The sequence below is a fragment of the Setaria italica genome, chromosome VI (assembly GCF_000263155.2).
Source record: "Setaria italica strain Yugu1 chromosome VI, Setaria_italica_v2.0, whole genome shotgun sequence".
NCBI lineage: Eukaryota > Viridiplantae > Streptophyta > Magnoliopsida > Poales > Poaceae > Setaria > Setaria italica.
In genome coordinates, this window is record NC_028455.1 from 6,962,891 (window position 1) to 6,978,938 (window position 16,048).

The 16,048-nt window shown below is 45.6% G+C and overlaps 2 protein-coding genes across 2 annotated transcripts; one reads left to right on the forward strand and one right to left on the reverse strand.

The window, feature by feature from the left end:
• Positions 1 to 1,048: 1,048 nt before the first annotated feature.
• Positions 1,049 to 4,320, reverse strand: LOC101777769 (kelch repeat-containing protein At3g27220). The gene is made up of 7 exons (XM_012847001.3): positions 4,036 to 4,320; positions 3,736 to 3,930; positions 3,006 to 3,235; positions 2,363 to 2,533; positions 2,091 to 2,196; positions 1,575 to 1,781; positions 1,049 to 1,460 (listed from the first exon to the last, which is right to left on the reverse strand). Exons 1-7 carry the CDS (start codon positions 4,186 to 4,188, stop codon positions 1,296 to 1,298), a joined length of 1,227 nt encoding a protein of 408 aa, XP_012702455.2. The 5' UTR covers positions 4,189 to 4,320; the 3' UTR covers positions 1,049 to 1,295.
• A 10,262-nt stretch (positions 4,321 to 14,582) lies between these two features.
• LOC101762609 lies at positions 14,583 to 16,024 on the forward strand. The gene has a single exon (XM_022827411.1). It carries the CDS (start codon positions 14,930 to 14,932, stop codon positions 15,668 to 15,670), a length of 741 nt encoding a protein of 246 aa, XP_022683146.1. The 5' UTR covers positions 14,583 to 14,929; the 3' UTR covers positions 15,671 to 16,024.
• Positions 16,025 to 16,048: the final 24 nt, after the last annotated feature.

The following is a 16,048-nucleotide window of genomic DNA, read 5'->3' on the forward strand; positions in this document are numbered from 1 at the left end:
GAAAGCTTCAAAACTTACCAGTACTAAGGACGAGGCTAGCCTCACGTGATTAGTCACTGTTAAGCGTGACAGCCCCCTGTAAACGCCGGCAAAGTTTATTTGTGACAGGGGAGAACGTTACCTGAGTCACCATCACCCGGCGTGTCCTCACTCCTCACCCCAACAGCTAATAAATAAAAGTTATCATAACAATTGGCATCCTGAGAAGAAAATGTCATAACAATTATCATCATTTGATCCAGTTATAAATATAGCAGGCAAACTAGTTCTTCATTCTGGGAAAAAAAATTACCAGTTCTATGTTCGTGCGTGCAAGGCGTATTGTTAACACAATTATGTGCCTTACCTGTCATGTCAATTTTTGCCATCAACACATATGATGAGAAGAAGAAAATGCAATAATTGTTAGTGTTTCAATACAATTATATTTCGGATGAACATTTCTATTTCATGACGAATTCAGATAATTGGACAGATATTGTCATGATTACAAAATGATAATACTATACAAACAGATGGCCAACCCAGTTGTAACAGAGGGTATAAATATGATCTGACATTGAATCCTATTTTGTAATGACCCACGAAACTATAAAAGAATGGTGCTTGCTGAATCATCCATTGGTGTACAGGAAAACATCAACAGTTTTGCCAGAGGCATGTTCAGGTCAATTTGTGAGAATACATTCGGAGAAAAATAGAAAAAGGCAAAGGGGAAAAAAACAAGCATCAAATATTTCCATCCTCTCTGCAACAGCTAGAAAAAGAATACATCAGCGTATAGTGTTTCTCCTTTATTCCATTACTTTTCGTTGAATATTTCCAATAAGAATAATCTTTTCCACAAAGTCTGATAGTTGCTTACGTCCATTGGAGGGCAAGATTGCTTTAGAAAGTTCTTCTGGTTGTGTGGAGGCATCTCTGAACTCAGATTCCAGACGTGAGAATCAAAACAAGTAGACAACATCAACAAGAAATCAGGAGACATGTTAGCATTAAAAAAGTGGGATGAACACATCTGTCAGAAAATAGAAAGAGATGTTCTACAGAAAGTGAAACCTCTGTTTTGTTAAGTCAAATCTCTGTTGGAGAAGGCACTTACAAGGTTTTACTATAAGTACTCAGGAGTACTGCAGAAGCAAATATCCTAAACGTTGAAATCTAGTTAAAGCAGCTAATATGAATAGGTAGACAACAAAATACAGGAAAGCACAATTGTCTGAGAGGGTCCTAGCAGTTAGAGTACGAGATACAAATCTACAGTGTACAGAAAACCCCTGTCATAAATTTTAACATCAAAGGTGCAGCTTTGTTCTCCACATACTACCAACAACTTTCTTAGGAGCTGGATTATCAGGCCCTCGATCTCTCTGCCCAGAAGTAAAATAGAGCCACCCCTCCCAATATCCAGCTAAGGCTGTCTTGATTCGGAAAGGCATGCGCCCAATGACAGACCAGGTCTGCAAAAATGGCATAGAATTTTAATTTATTATGATCCTCAAAATACAGAGGAAACTATCATGGACTCAAAAACCTAAAGAAGTCCACAAGCAAAATGGTTTGGAATAACTTACCAATGTTTCCAAATCAAAACGGAAGACTTCACCAACAAGAATCATCTTTTTGGTGATAGGATGCTTCTCTGTAGTTCCACCAACAATTACTATGGAGTTATTAAGGACAACCCATGCAAATTCAATGTGGGAATCTGGCTTTGGCATTGGAGACAGTTGCTTCCACTTGGCTCCATCGTCTAGCATATACACATCGCCATACACAACCTGCCAGAGTGGAATGCTGAATCTGTAAGACTGAAGCTGCAGCAAAAAGTTGGCACAAACAGAACCTGGACACCAGGACTGATATTGAAAGTATAGGTTTGCTTAAGATGTTGAAGCCTTTGCTGTGAAAGTAATATACCAACTCTGGGAATTTGTTTGTGCTAAAGAAGATGGTGAACACAAAAAAAAATAGTGTTAAAGATACCATGTTTTTCATGGTGTAGGTTTGTCTCAAAATGGTCCAATGTAGGTCTTGATGAGAAAACAAACCACAGGTGCATGACTAGGCATTGGGAACCGTATACATACCTCATGCCTCCGTACGCATTTAAAAATAGGTGATCCTGGTTTAGCCATGAAGTCTCCCTCTTGTCCACCAATTACAAATAGTTTATCGTTGGCAACAACACATGCCCTGCAAAAAGTTGAAGTCAGAAATTACAAAGTATTGTTCATTTATGGTACTGACTACTGAGAGAATGACAGTACCACCGCAAAGGATAACCAGTATGAGCGTCTAAGGACTAAATACCAACAACCATTCCTTAAAAGACAAATGACACAAGTACACTCCGACATACCGATGAGGTCCACCACGTGGTATGGGTACTTCAGCTCGCCACTCATTCTCTAGTGCCTTGCCATCCTTGACAGCAAGGCTCCAGTGCTCCAACCCAGGTTCATGACGGTCTTCTTTTCCTCCACCCATAACATGGAGCCGCCCACGCCAAAGCTGAGTAGCCGGTGCATACCTGACGGTTTTACATTTCTTAGTCCTATGTGCCAACAACAGCTAGAGCAATATGGAATGCAAGCAATGCATCATTTCCGCGGAATTTGAAAATACGGATTGATGGTCGATGTAGGGCCTTGAAATATACATGAATTTCATACGTGTCCCCTATCACTCATTTTGTAGGCTTAGGACTATCATGTGATATGCTAAAAGATCAATTTCAGGCACGATACTACAATTTGATTCTTAGGCATCTAAACTGCTCAGATATTAGAACATAAAATTAGAAAAAAAAAACTGAAACAAACAACATAAAGTTAGTAGCATGATTTGCAATGCCAATGGAGTTGGACCAAATTCTAATCTAAGGTGTCTTTAATCATATACTGAATTACAGATAGAAGCAGCAAACAATGACATAGGAAGCACATAAGAATCAATGCTATAACTCTGAACAGGTTATGGTTAGTAAACTGAACCATATATACCTGGGCAATGGTAAAGGGGGCAATTCATGCCACTCTTTTGTCTCCGTGTCTAAAACAAAATTGCGGTTTATTGAGGCACGGCATTGTGGCCCATATTGTCCAGAAACTGCATAAACATGTCTACCATCTGACACCATTCCTAAATGCGAATGTGCCATCTCCTTGGGCATATCAAACCTCTCAGTCCATGTGTTTGAACTGAAATTGTACACATCCACATGAGAATGAACCTGAAAACACAAAGTGCAGGGCAACATATCAGAAAGGGAGGGTAGTGTCACCATAATAATCATGTTTGCTGAGAAAAAAAATGCTTGCTCTTGCTCATGTCAAACACATCGATACAGATCCTACTTGCTGAAATATTGAACACTATGAGCAGCTCCCGGAAAAGTCGAAATCTGGATCAGTGATATATGCAGGATTCATTTCGCAATGACCTATGCTCCAATTCTATGCTACACATGAAAAATTGAAACCAAACAGCTGAAATGAAGCTCATATCACACAAGTTTGTGCAGCTATATAGCGTGATTGATTACTCCTATACTTCGATTATAAGCCTTTATTACCAACACAACCAAATTTAACAGTTCAGCCAGCCCTTTCAGTGAAACATGCATTCAGCTGTGTCGCTGAATGAGTTGATGAAGACATAGCAAAAAGGAAAGGATCCATAATTACGAACAATGCGATTGTTAACTACAGTCAGCTATGGTGAGTTCCTCACATGATCGAGGCTCCCGTACCCAGCGAAGACGTAGAGGAGATCCCCAATCTGCACGGCCGCCCCGTCGAGGCGCGGCACGGGCGCCGCGGGCATCTCCTCCCAGTCCCAGCGCGGCGCCGGAAGGTCTGCGTACGTCGCGTTCAGGTGCCCCATCAAACGCTCGACGTCGTCCTTTGCGCGCTTCCCCTTCTTCACCTGTACTCGCGAAGTCGCGAGAGAAGCAACAATGGTTAGAATGACGAAATTTGCTCAGAAGATGGCGTTCGTGTCAGGGCAATGCGGGCTGCGCGGCGCAGTTACCGTTTTGGTGGAGGATGAGAGGGCGGAGATGCGGCCAGAGAAGGAGGAGGAGGAGGCCCGGAGGAAGTCGGTGACGAGGGCGAGCGCGAGTATGAGGGCGAGGGCGAGCGGCACGGCGAGGCGGAGCGGCAGGGGTCTGGAGGCGGCGGCCATGGCAGGTCCGAATGAGGAGTGGAGGAGGCGTGGGGGGCGAGGAAAAGAGGACGACGCGTCGGCGGCGGCGGCGGCGGCGGCATGGTGGAAGCTTTTCTGGGGGCAGAGAAATGGTGGGCGGCCGCGGGAAACCGCCGCCGCGCCGCGTTTTGGGCTCTCCGGCGTGGACCCACGGGCCGGAGCTCTTTTCATTGTTTCTTTTTCATATATATACCAGTCTATTATATGGTTAATTAATGAAATGTTGTAATGTATTTATGGTTTAATCGCTTTTCGTTTTTTTTATTTTTTCCGAATTTTTTTATCACATATTTTTTCCGACATTGAGTTTTAGATGTTTAGTGGTCTACCTTGGATTGTTCTATTGGTGACAAATCGTTGTTATGCAACATATGCACTTGTTCCTCTAAGTTGGATGAAATGTCCTGTATCCAAGGTGTACGAAATAGCATAGATTAAATTTAGACCGAATTTCTATGGCATGGACACATTTTTATGGTGCGTTCTGATAGATGGAACACGGTGAAGAGAAAGAAAATGGTGATTACAAGAATCCAGAAAAAGCAGTTTTCCAAAGCATATCCAATATTGACGAGCAAAAGATGTGACTTCTGCATCCTCAAGCGGTGGCAGTTGATTTTCAAAACATCATGGTCTGGTCTTTCGCGGTTTTATTGGCCTACCTATTATGACATGCTGTTAGTCTTAGAGCATCTCCAACAGTCTCCTAATAAATATTTTCTAATAATCACTAATAGGGATATCCCAAAATTATTTTCATCGTTATTGGGAGAGTTGCTTTTGCAGTCTCCCAATAATCTCATCCCAATCCAACTATTTTATTGGGGGAGTCACAGCTCCTCTTTTATTTAGGGATTACTGGGTTGTCCTAATAATTATTGAAAAAATGTTAAGTTAAAGGAGACTGGTGGGACACTATTTTCTTATCAAATCTCCCAATATGATAATTGGATTGGGGAAAGGGAGACTGCTGGAGATGCTGTTACTCCGTTAACAATTCATCAACAAAATTGTTTTCGTTGCATGTTTGCTGATGGAATGCACCTATTAATGAATATTCAAAATATGAGATATTTCCCCCTGATGAGCAGAGTATAAGGTGATTGCCGTCAAAGTGTGAACCTACCTATTTTTTTCAAGTAGGAGTACGAGTGAATGCAAACGTGGCTTTTGTGTGAGTTGCATGGGCAACTATTGATTCAACTTCAGAGACTTGGCACACTGTTCTCAATTGTTGCACCCAATGAAAACTGCTCTCGTAAATCGTGTTGACTTTTCTAGACATGATATATATATATATATGTAATTATATGTAGGTACATAATTTTTACTATAAGCTTGGAAAAAAATAAAATAATTTGTAATTTGGTACGGTATGAGTAATTGAGATCTCAATGAAAATCAGATGAGAAGTTTATAACAAAAACGAATATATAATCTTTACAATAAGGAAATAAGGAAGGAGACAGAGACCGGGAAGCAGGAACACATCAATGGGCAAGCGCATAACAAATAGGGTAATATTGTAAGGACAACTAGTTCCCGGTGTTTGCCGCACCTCGACGGCGCTTCAACAGCGGTGGCGCCGTGGCGGCGCCCCCAGGTCAGCAGCCGCCGTTTGAACTCCTTGCTACATTTGCAGGCGACATCGCTCAAATTTGTTAGCACAAGCTCGATCTGAACTTTGGAACGGGATCACGGGAGAGAGGAGCTCTCCTCTGATGCGAGAAGCAAGGGAGGTAGAGGCTCACTTCGCTATCATCTGAAAAGTAGCAGGAGTATAACGCAAATGTACCATGGGGGTGGTGGGAAATGTCCCTAGCAGGCTGTCATCCAGCAGCCCAGATCGCAAGGGAGCCTGTAAAAAAAAAGGTTGGGAGCACAACAATGGACGTGTTTGTTTCGGATTCTGGGGCCGATTCGGTGGAAAAAATCGAACAAGCCCCCCCCCCCGAAACGCTATTATTCTTGGTAGATTCTCGAGCATTCGGATTTTTTTTTCCCGAGCGGGAGTATAACGTGAACCGAGAATCCAGAGAATCAGGCGCCCCCGACGCTTGCGGGAAAATCCCACGGATTCCAGGCGTCGGGCGCCCCGCCGGCCCCTCCATGCCCTACTGCCGGGTCCGCACCCCACCGAAGGCCGCGCCGCCAGCCCCTCCGCCGGAGGATTCTGCGCTAATTAGGATGATAAATTTTGTTCTTGAGCTGCCAGGAGGGAGCGCAAGAGATAAAGCATTAGAACGCCTGCCATACAAGATAATCCGCGCCTGCCATATCTCTTGCACTTCCTCCTGGCAGCTCAAGAATAAAATCTATCATCCTAATTAGCGCGGAACCCTTGTTCCCCATGGGAAGGAAGGCAAATTAAGTATTCAGATGTATCACGAGCCCCATAGTTCTCCAACTGATAGATTAATTCGCCCATAGTTCTCCAACTGATAGATTAATTCAGGATAATCCGCTGGAAGTTCACTTGTTTCCCCATAAGAAGCCGACATTTCCTTGAACACTTAGCTACTATTTGCATGAATGTCACGTACATTCTCAAACGTAAACTCCTGGAGCATGACATCACAAATCCCTCAGACGGAACCGACCATTCCCTGAAATGACAAGTCCTGGAAGCAGCAGTGCTTCTCATGGAAGAAACGAGCCACCAAAGGCAAAGATCTCATAAGACGCAAGATTGTGTCAACAGGAAGAAGCAAACTAGGTTGAACATCACGAATGTCAGGCTCCACACCATGAATGATTTTCCTCCTAACCAGAGACAAAGCTTCCATATACTCTAAAGGGTCATAATTAGCAAGGTATGATGACTCGTCAACACAAACCTCAGGAACGATTGCTGGAAAAGTTTTTAATGTTTTCGCAAAGTCCGGTTCGAGATATCCTGGCGGCCCAGATCTAATCAGAGGGGGCTCATCGTAGAATGGATACTCCCAACCAGGAGGTGGATGAACTTGAGCAGCTGCGCCTCCGGGTCTGCGATCTCTCCAGTGTGCCACCACTGTGAGCCACCCCAGCAGGACCTCCGTCCCTTTTGACGCCACCAACAAAAGGATCGCAATACCACCACAAATCTGCCTACTGAGCTCCACAGCATCATCGTCATGTACTGCTCCAGAGCAAGGTAGCATTTCTACTGCTTCACTTCCACCTCATTAGCAACTGTACAACTCGTTCGTGATCTGTTTACTGGTAGTAGTCTCACTTGCCTCAGTCGCTCCAGTCAGTCACGAAGCTGCACATCTCCATCTTTGATGCTGGCGTCAATGTCGAGGATATCTAGGTGCTACCCGTTTTCCTGTCGCTTGGCAATTTCTGGTACATAATGCTCTTACCGTTTTCCTCGTAGTGTCAAATTGGAATGAAATATAGTTAGTTGTGTTTGTATGTAGATCTCAAGGTCAACCATTCCATAACTTTTCTTTGATGGAATACAGGTCTGACAAGGGCGTAGGTTAGTTCAAACCGTCAAGTCTACTGAGTAATTTGGCAGCAAAAGGACCTCGGGATTTCTGGTAATGCTTTTCCTACTGTTAATTTTCAGTATAATAAACTTTAGCTATGACTTCTAGATTAAGGACTTTTATACTTGTATGCCACTCATGGATGTTTCAGGTCTCATTTGGAACCAGATGCGCATTCTATTCCTTAAACAAGCATTTGCTTGCTCAAGGCTTACAAAGGTCATGCAATATTTTGAGAGACTATGACAAGGTCATGCAGAGTTTATTTTTCTTAAATATAAATAAATTCTTAAGAATATCATGGGAGGACATTGTGTAGAGTTTTTTTTTCTGATGTGAATGGAATGTATTCAAATTGACATGTTTTCATTTCCATCGTAGGAAGAGTCAATAGCAAAAGAAAAATAGTGATGTAAGTCAATAACACGTAAATTTATATGAGCAATGTGATATCTCTAATCATTTTTTGAGCTACATGCTATTGATTTCAGAGGGATTAAAAAAGCAGTAGAGTACAGCAGCATGCTCATCTTTTTGTGTTTAGATAGTTATTCTAATAAAGTTGAACTAATGATGCTACCTTAGTGAGTAAACTGGATTATCAAGAGCTATCACTAGAGACATGTCCTATGTTATTTTATTGTTAGAATTTATCTCACACCATAGCTAAAAGATAAGATTGAATCTATGCACGTCGGCTATTTCTTTGAATTTATCTCGAAACTATAGCAACATTTTAATCATTATCATATCAACATGTAACCTGCGCACGGGCAGGCATTGGATGATGTGTGCTTTCCTCCCTCTCCAATGGTGAGAACCAATGATATGGCATGACCTAGTCCTATATTAAAGGAATAGAAGCCTCTCTAATGGTGAGAACCGGTGATATATATGTGATGATACAGTCCTATATTAAAGGAATAAAAGAAAAAGTATGTGTGCTGAGAGGAGAAAGCAATTAAAATCATAATTAGCATTGTTTTATGTTTACCTAATTTATATGATAAGATAGATTTATTTTAATCAATTGTAGAATTATGCTTCAAGGTTCAGTAGCGAAGAATTCTTTTGAGCTAAGAATATTGCTGTCAGAACTCACATCCGCGATAGCCATTAATATGAGATGATATTATTTTTTCTTGTTGGTATATGAATCTATCAACCTGACACGAGGAGCGGCGGAGGCTGAAATGATATATGAAGTAAATTGAAGCGTTAGTTATTCTGGTTTACCTGCAACTGGAGGAGCAAGAAAAGATAAGGTAACTGGGGAGGGCAGATCTTATTCCTACGGCATAACCATGCCATACTTTGACAGTTCATTTTATCCGAAAAGGTAATCATCATTTTTCTTGATAGAAATAGGCAGCTTTAACCTTGGGATAGTTGACTGAAATTAGTGCTAGATGCTGGATCTGAAATGAGGTTTACAAAGTTGTCAATTCAGAGCCCTTATTGTTAATATCATATTAGGGATATTGCAAGAGGTTAAAATATTTCGCCTATATTTGTGGAAGACATTATTTTGTTATTTTTGGAAGGTGGACTGACATCCACTATATGCATTTCTCTTTTCTGGTTTCCATGTAGAAATGTATAGAGTTGCTGTTTCTGAACATCTAAACCTCCAGCATTATGAACCCTTGACAGTTTAGGCCACTTGTTTCCCGATTTTGCACAACTGAATCCTTGGTCCAAAATTTGTATCCTAACCCTAGCCTTGATTCTCTGTTGTGCAGTTGCAGAAGATGATTAGGAGGTCCTGAAAGCCACAACATCCACAGGATGGATGCTATGGTACAGTATGGAAGCCCACTGACTTCAACTTCACAAAAGCGAAGACATGTCCAGGTGGACATGAGTGATTTTTATCAGTTAACATTAACACTTAGCACTGTGGTTTGGCTTGTAGATTATGGTGTATTTGTGAAGCTGATGTACCTATAATGTTTGATCCTGTATGTATTGCTACTTTGTGTCTAGCATAAAGTGCTTTGTTCCTCTCTGTTCGGGATAATATAATGTACTTGTGACTTCTAAAGTTCTACTTGCCCTCAATTTTGCATCTTCAGAGTTAAGAGTAGCTTCTCTCATTCTTCAGCAGCACACAGTATCTATAATTGGTTCATGTATAGATTCTCTTACATATGAAATGAGAAAAGTTGAACGCATATGATGCGTAGATGCATTGAGTTACTGTCAAATGGTGCGACGAGGTACACAGGCTTCCGCTACAGGCTGTAGCAATGCCTTGTGTTTGTCTTGTTAGAGGATAAAGATAAATGCGCAAAATAATGGGTGTAAGTAACTCGGATATCCTAAACATATGCTAACTACACTTGATTCGGTAGCATTGCCTTTTTTATCAAGAGGAATTTGCTAACTTTTCGAGGAGGATATCCAATGAGCTCCTCAAGCGAGCAAGGTTAGAGCTTTGGGGGTAGGAGTTTCCTAGGGACGCTGGACTTAGAGAGGGATGGTAGCGGCAGGTTGGCTCGGCGGTGGTGGTGGGTGCAGGAGCGGTGAGATAAGGTGGCAGCAGCACCACTGGTCAACGCGGCAGAGGATGTCGATTGGATAGCGTAGGCTCGGGGTAGGCATATCAGGGAAGATTAGCGTGGTGGTGGTAGGGGGGAGCTATGGCGGATTCGATGGTGTCGTCGGAGATGCAGGGAGGAGGGTGGGGCAAGGGCGAACATTAACTTGATGGCGAGTGGAAGACCGAAGGTAGGGTGCGGACGCGAGGGCGAACCGTAGCACCTTCTGGTTACCGTCTAAGTAGTTTATGGCCAGCCCTCGAGCTTGAGGGTCCTGCGAGATGCTACGAGGGTGGTACAGTTCGACAGCCGAGGAATGAGTATGCGTTGAAGGTATGTTATTTGGATCATTATTTTTCTTGTTAATTTATTTTGTAAACTGATTTTCAAAATCACGTGTGGCACTTTACATCTTAAGAACAGCGAAAAAGAATGTGTTAGACTGTGAAAAAGTGAAGAGGATATATCACTGTTACTGTTAAAGTGAAGAGGACCTTGCATGAAGCGAGTGGTGAAATTCTTGCTTGTCACTTGAGCTACAAGAACTTAATTCTCCACTGCTTATCCATTCGCGGACGGCGATGAGGACTTCTTGCTTGGGCTTCCTCTCCTTCGTCGTCTTCTTCTTGTGCTTGATCTTCATGATTTTCACTTGTTGATGATGACGTCCTTCTCTCAAATAAACATTATAGTCGTACATGTTGATTTTCTTCACGTATTTGAAGACCTTTTTGATGTACACATTTACTAAGAATTTGGTTTCTTCATCACTTGAGGAGCTTTCATCATTATCACCATCATCTTATTCTTCACTTGAGCTTCCATGAGTTGCCATCTTCCTCAACTTTTTCTCTGTTGACTTGAAAGAGCAAGGCTTTAAGTTGGAGAAGATGGTTCTTTGGGCTTGTCTTCAAGTTGCACCTTGGACTTGTCCATTAGCCGAAGCTCAAATGCCATGATCTTGTTTAGGATTTGATTTGGAGTACGAGGAAAAAGTTGGATGATTTTACTCCCGGGGGTATTTGAGATGTATATTTCATCTATGGCATTCTAATTTTTTTTCGAATGCCTATATATATGTGGGCGGGCTGTTGGGGCAGCCATCTCTTTGAGCTAGTTGGGAGGTGGGCTACTCATTTGTTTGTGAGAGCCTTTGGTAGAAGTGTGAGGGAAGAGAGGTGAGAGATCTTTATGTTGATCTTTGTTTATGCTTAGGATTAGTTTGTAACTGGACATGGTGATATAATCTAAAGATCAATTTCATGCTCAATTGCTTCTCCTTTTCTAGATCTGCATTTTATCTTTTTTGCTATTTTCGCAGTTATTTTCGAGGATTTTTCGTTCTTCGCATTTGAGTTCAAATCCCGTGAGGTTTGTTGGGGGAAATTATTCCTTGGATCCTTGTGAGTATCTTTGATGTGATCCTCTCAAATCTCTCGTGAATTTGGCTTGAGTTTTGAGTTTTTCCCAAAACTGTGTCCTTGGTAGGTTTCGGTTTTCTCCAAAATCCGCGATGAATACTCGAGCTTTCCGAGATCTTTCTCATGAATCTATTAGCCCTTTAAGGTGGTGCAACTATAGCTCAAGTTTCGTTTTGATCCATGGTGCGTTGAGGGAGGAATTTTTGTTTGAAGTGGGGAGCTTGTTCGAGTGTTCTTGTTTTTCTTCCCACTGTTTGTTCGTGCGCAGGTGCAGGGAGGAGAGGCCAGTCGCGGCCTCGCGGGCAGCACGCAGCGCGCTCACGCGCTGCGCACGCACAGGCGCGGCAGCAGGCCAACGTGGCACTGTGCGTGCACCAGGCGAGCTTGGCTCCGCACGCAAGCCTCAGGCGGAGGCGCTCGCGCAGGAGGCTCGCGGCGTCGGCAGGAGCGTGCGTCACACGCGCAGGCCGGCGGCAGCTGGTCCACCAGTGGACCAGGCCTGCGAGGAGGCAGGCGGGCCAGCGCTCTCGCTCGCTTGCAGCCCAGCTGCCACGCGCGGCCCAAGCGAGGAGCTCGGCTCAGGCAGCAGCTCCAGCTCGCGAAGCCCAGCGCGCAGCAGGCTCTGCAGGCCGGCAGCCCAGCTGCCCGCCCGTGTGGCCACCAGCAGCCCAGGCGGGGCAGCAGGCCGCACGCCCAGCCAGGCCAGCTGAGGCCCAGCGCGCAGGCCACAGGCGAAGGTGGACCTAGCGCACCGTAGCCCAGCAAGGTAAGAAAGCCACAGTTCTACTGTTCAATTATTTGTCTGTTCGTGAATTAATCTCTACAATCACTTGCTAATCAGTGCCACCTTGTAATCTTGCTTAACCTCTTATTAACTCAAGTATGCTTATTCAAGTAATAGTTGAACGGTGGTTTGACTTGTTTCCATCGTGCAAGCTTTTCGGTGCTTTGCTTTGTCTCAATTCGGCTACGCTTTGAGCGGTCCCATTCGTTCCTAGTGTGAGCTTGTCACGAGTTGACTTGTGTCATCTTAACGATTAGATGTGAGGTGCGTTTGGAGTGGCAATCGAGATATAGACCTTATTCTTGGAGAGAATTTTTAAAGATTCCCATTCACCCCCTGCTCACCTGTCCCGAATCCTTCACAAGCCTGTAACTCAATTATAAAGTGCAAGAACCTTACTTATTCTGGGAGAAATAAAATTTCCGAGGGTGGCTGGTATTTGATATTCTTTTCTTGGACACACAAGTGGTGCTTCTTCCCACAGCAGGTCGGTGCTCGGCTGCTTAGCTTAGCTGTGCTCTGTTTCTTTGAGTAAGCTCTAGCTAAATGGCCCGGCTTTTGGTACGTTGTCCACTGGACAAGAGGCATCTGATCTAGCTAGCACAGCTGTACACAGGATATCATGGAGCTAATAGCCTTGCTAGCTAGGGCATATGGGAGTAGTGATCCAAAGATCGAACTCCAAAGATAACACCGGTTTGTGTGTGGTTGTGGTCTGTTATTGCTATGGATGCAATGGTCATTAGGTGATTAGGTCAATCCAAGAAGTTGATAAAAAATCAACTAGAACGACATTCCATATAAATAATTTAGGATGATAAATAAACTAGAGTGGCATGTCATCGTAATTAATCAGGTGATCGAGAAATATTATTGGGTTCATTTTTGCATCCCAGTCATTCCGTCTCGGCGGGAGGGAGGGGGGCAAGAAAGGAGAAGACTGGGAGCAAAGAGGAGTGACACAAATGAATTAAAAGAAGATAGCTTGACCAGATAACACAGGAGAATGAGAATGGGTACGAGCAATATGGATTTGTTGCGAATCCCATCTCGCCTATATCTGTACACACAGAGTTTATGATCGAACACGATCGCAAACTTTAATATCAAGTCCAATTGTTCAACAGCCAACTTAGTTATCTCTTAGCATGTATTCGTGTGCCCTATCCGAAGAAAAGAGAAACAAGGGAAAACAACACATCTATCTTATATTACCATTTGTGAATCTCTTTGTTGCCTATGGGTGTGTTTGGATGGGACGGGACGAGTCATCCACTTTTTACAAGTGTTTGGTTAGGATACGGTGGGACGGGAACAACATCAAATGAGAATATTTTATGAAAAAGAGGGATGGCTCGATTCTACCGAAATTGGCGAACGAGCTCGTCCCTCTTGGACAACGTCTAGGTGCATCTCCTCCCGCACGCCCATGACTCATTCCCCCTCTCCATCTCCTTTCGATCCTGCAGCGTGGACCTGCCCCCAACCGACCTCGGACCTTCCCTCGCCGGAGTGCTGGGCTCGAGGCTAGGACGGTGCAGGGCTAGCGCAGCGGCAACGCCTGGCGCTGAAGATGGGCGAGCTCCCAGCAAGGCAAGGGGCAGCGGCGGTGCTTGGCACTGGAGCTGCGAGCTCCTAGCGCCCCGGGGCAGGGGCAGTAGCCAGTGGTCGGTGCGGGGGCAGGGCGGCGACGGCTCGAGGCCAAGGCAGGGTAGGGGCAATGGCTTGCAAGTTCAACGATGACCATCGTCATGTTTTTTTTTCTAAGAAGCTAATGAATGGACCCCTGTTCTGTGCGGCACACATGATGTTAACAACGTCAAATCATTTATCCCTCATCGCTCCATCCAAACATGGACATTCCCATCCTTTCAACCAAATGTTATGTGGAATCATCCCATAGAATGGTCCCATTCCGTCCCACTACGATTCCCAACTAAACGGGACGACTTTCAAAAACTCCAAAATAATTCAGCTTCAGGTCCAGCTGATCCTTGAGAGTGCAGGAACGCGTCCCCTACGCGGCCGGCCGGGAAACCGGGATCCCCGGTCGGGTTGCGGCTCCTCACACGGGAAACAAACCCCAACCCAGCTCACACTGCTGCCTTGTTTTGTTTCACAGCCTCGTCGCCATCAGCCAAGAAAAGAAAAGGAGCAGCTGGCCAGCTGCAAGACACGCAAGCAAAGGTAAAGGGGAGATGCGGGTGGCACCCGAATCCAACCGCCAACGAGAAAGCTTGGCAGTCAACCAGGTAGCGTGAGTCCTACCCGGCCCAACCGGCGACCGCCGAAAGGCGCCTCACTCTCCTTCACTCACGCGCCAACGGACTTCCCACGCCAACTCGCTCGCCGACGACGGCGACACCGCACTATAAACAGCTAGCTTCGTCTCCCAGCTCTCCCTCGAGCCAAGCTCACAACGACACGCACGCACGCACGCACAGTCTCCTGATCTCCTCTCGCAGGCAACACTTCATCGTCTGACATCTGTTCCGGCCCATGTCCTGCTTCGGCGCCGTGGCGGGGACGATACCTGCCGCCTACTACTACTCGTCGTCGTCGGGGATCAACGGCGGCGGCGCCCGCGGCAGCAGGAGGCCGTGGCGGTGGTGGCGCACCAAGTGCGCCGGCATCGCCGCGGCCGTCGGGTCGAGGATCCGCAAGTCCATCAAGCGGATCGACGGCCGCCGTCGGCGCACGGCGTCGTCGTCCTTGGCGTCCGTGCACGCGCGGCGCGGGTGCTGCCGCCAGCACCGCCGGAGCTTCGCGCCGGTCTACGTCGACGAGCTCTACAGCCACCACCAGCAGCCACCCAAGGCCCTCCGCGTCGTGCGGGCGGAGGACGAGCCGAGCGCCAGCGACGACGCCGCCAAGCCGACAACGGCGGCACCACCACCCGCGCACGCCGCCGGTGCCGCGCGCGTGTGCGCCGCCGACGCCAACCCCCGCCGTGCCAAACCGGCACGCGCGGGCGGCGCCGTCGCGACCGCTGCAGCTGCGGGTGTGCGCGCTACCGGCGGCAAGCTGGCGCAAGCGGCGGCTCACGCCGGCGGCGCGATGAGGAACGTGCTGCTGAGGAGCCCCGGCAGGGGCGGCGGCGGCGTGCTCGGGGTGGTGAAGGGGATGGGGGAGGTGGACCTCAGGGCCGAGCTCTTCATCAGGAAGTTCAAGGAGGACATGCGCCTGCAGAGCCAGCGCTCCGCCGAGGAGTTGCAGGCCATGCTCGCCAGAGGCCTATGACATCTAATTTAATTTGGGCGACATCATCAATTATCTAGCAGATTAGCAGAATAGCATATGTAGGGGATTGTTCATTAATGGTGTTAATGGCTACTAGTTTGGATTTGTGGTTTGGAAAGAAGAAAAAATGAGGATTTGGAGGCTAGAGGATCATGGTGTGCTGAACTCTGTTGTGGCTTTGGTTGGGAGGTTGAATATTTTTTTTTCCATGTTGTAGATAGATCCTGGATGAGGTGTGTGTTGCATATTCATTGGTTGAGTTGCATGTAACTACATAACTCTGTTGGATGTTCACCGCAATTCGAGAAAAAACACAGAAGAATGAAAACGGAAGATGTAAATACATTATATGTATCCATGTCCACAGGTTGATTTGAT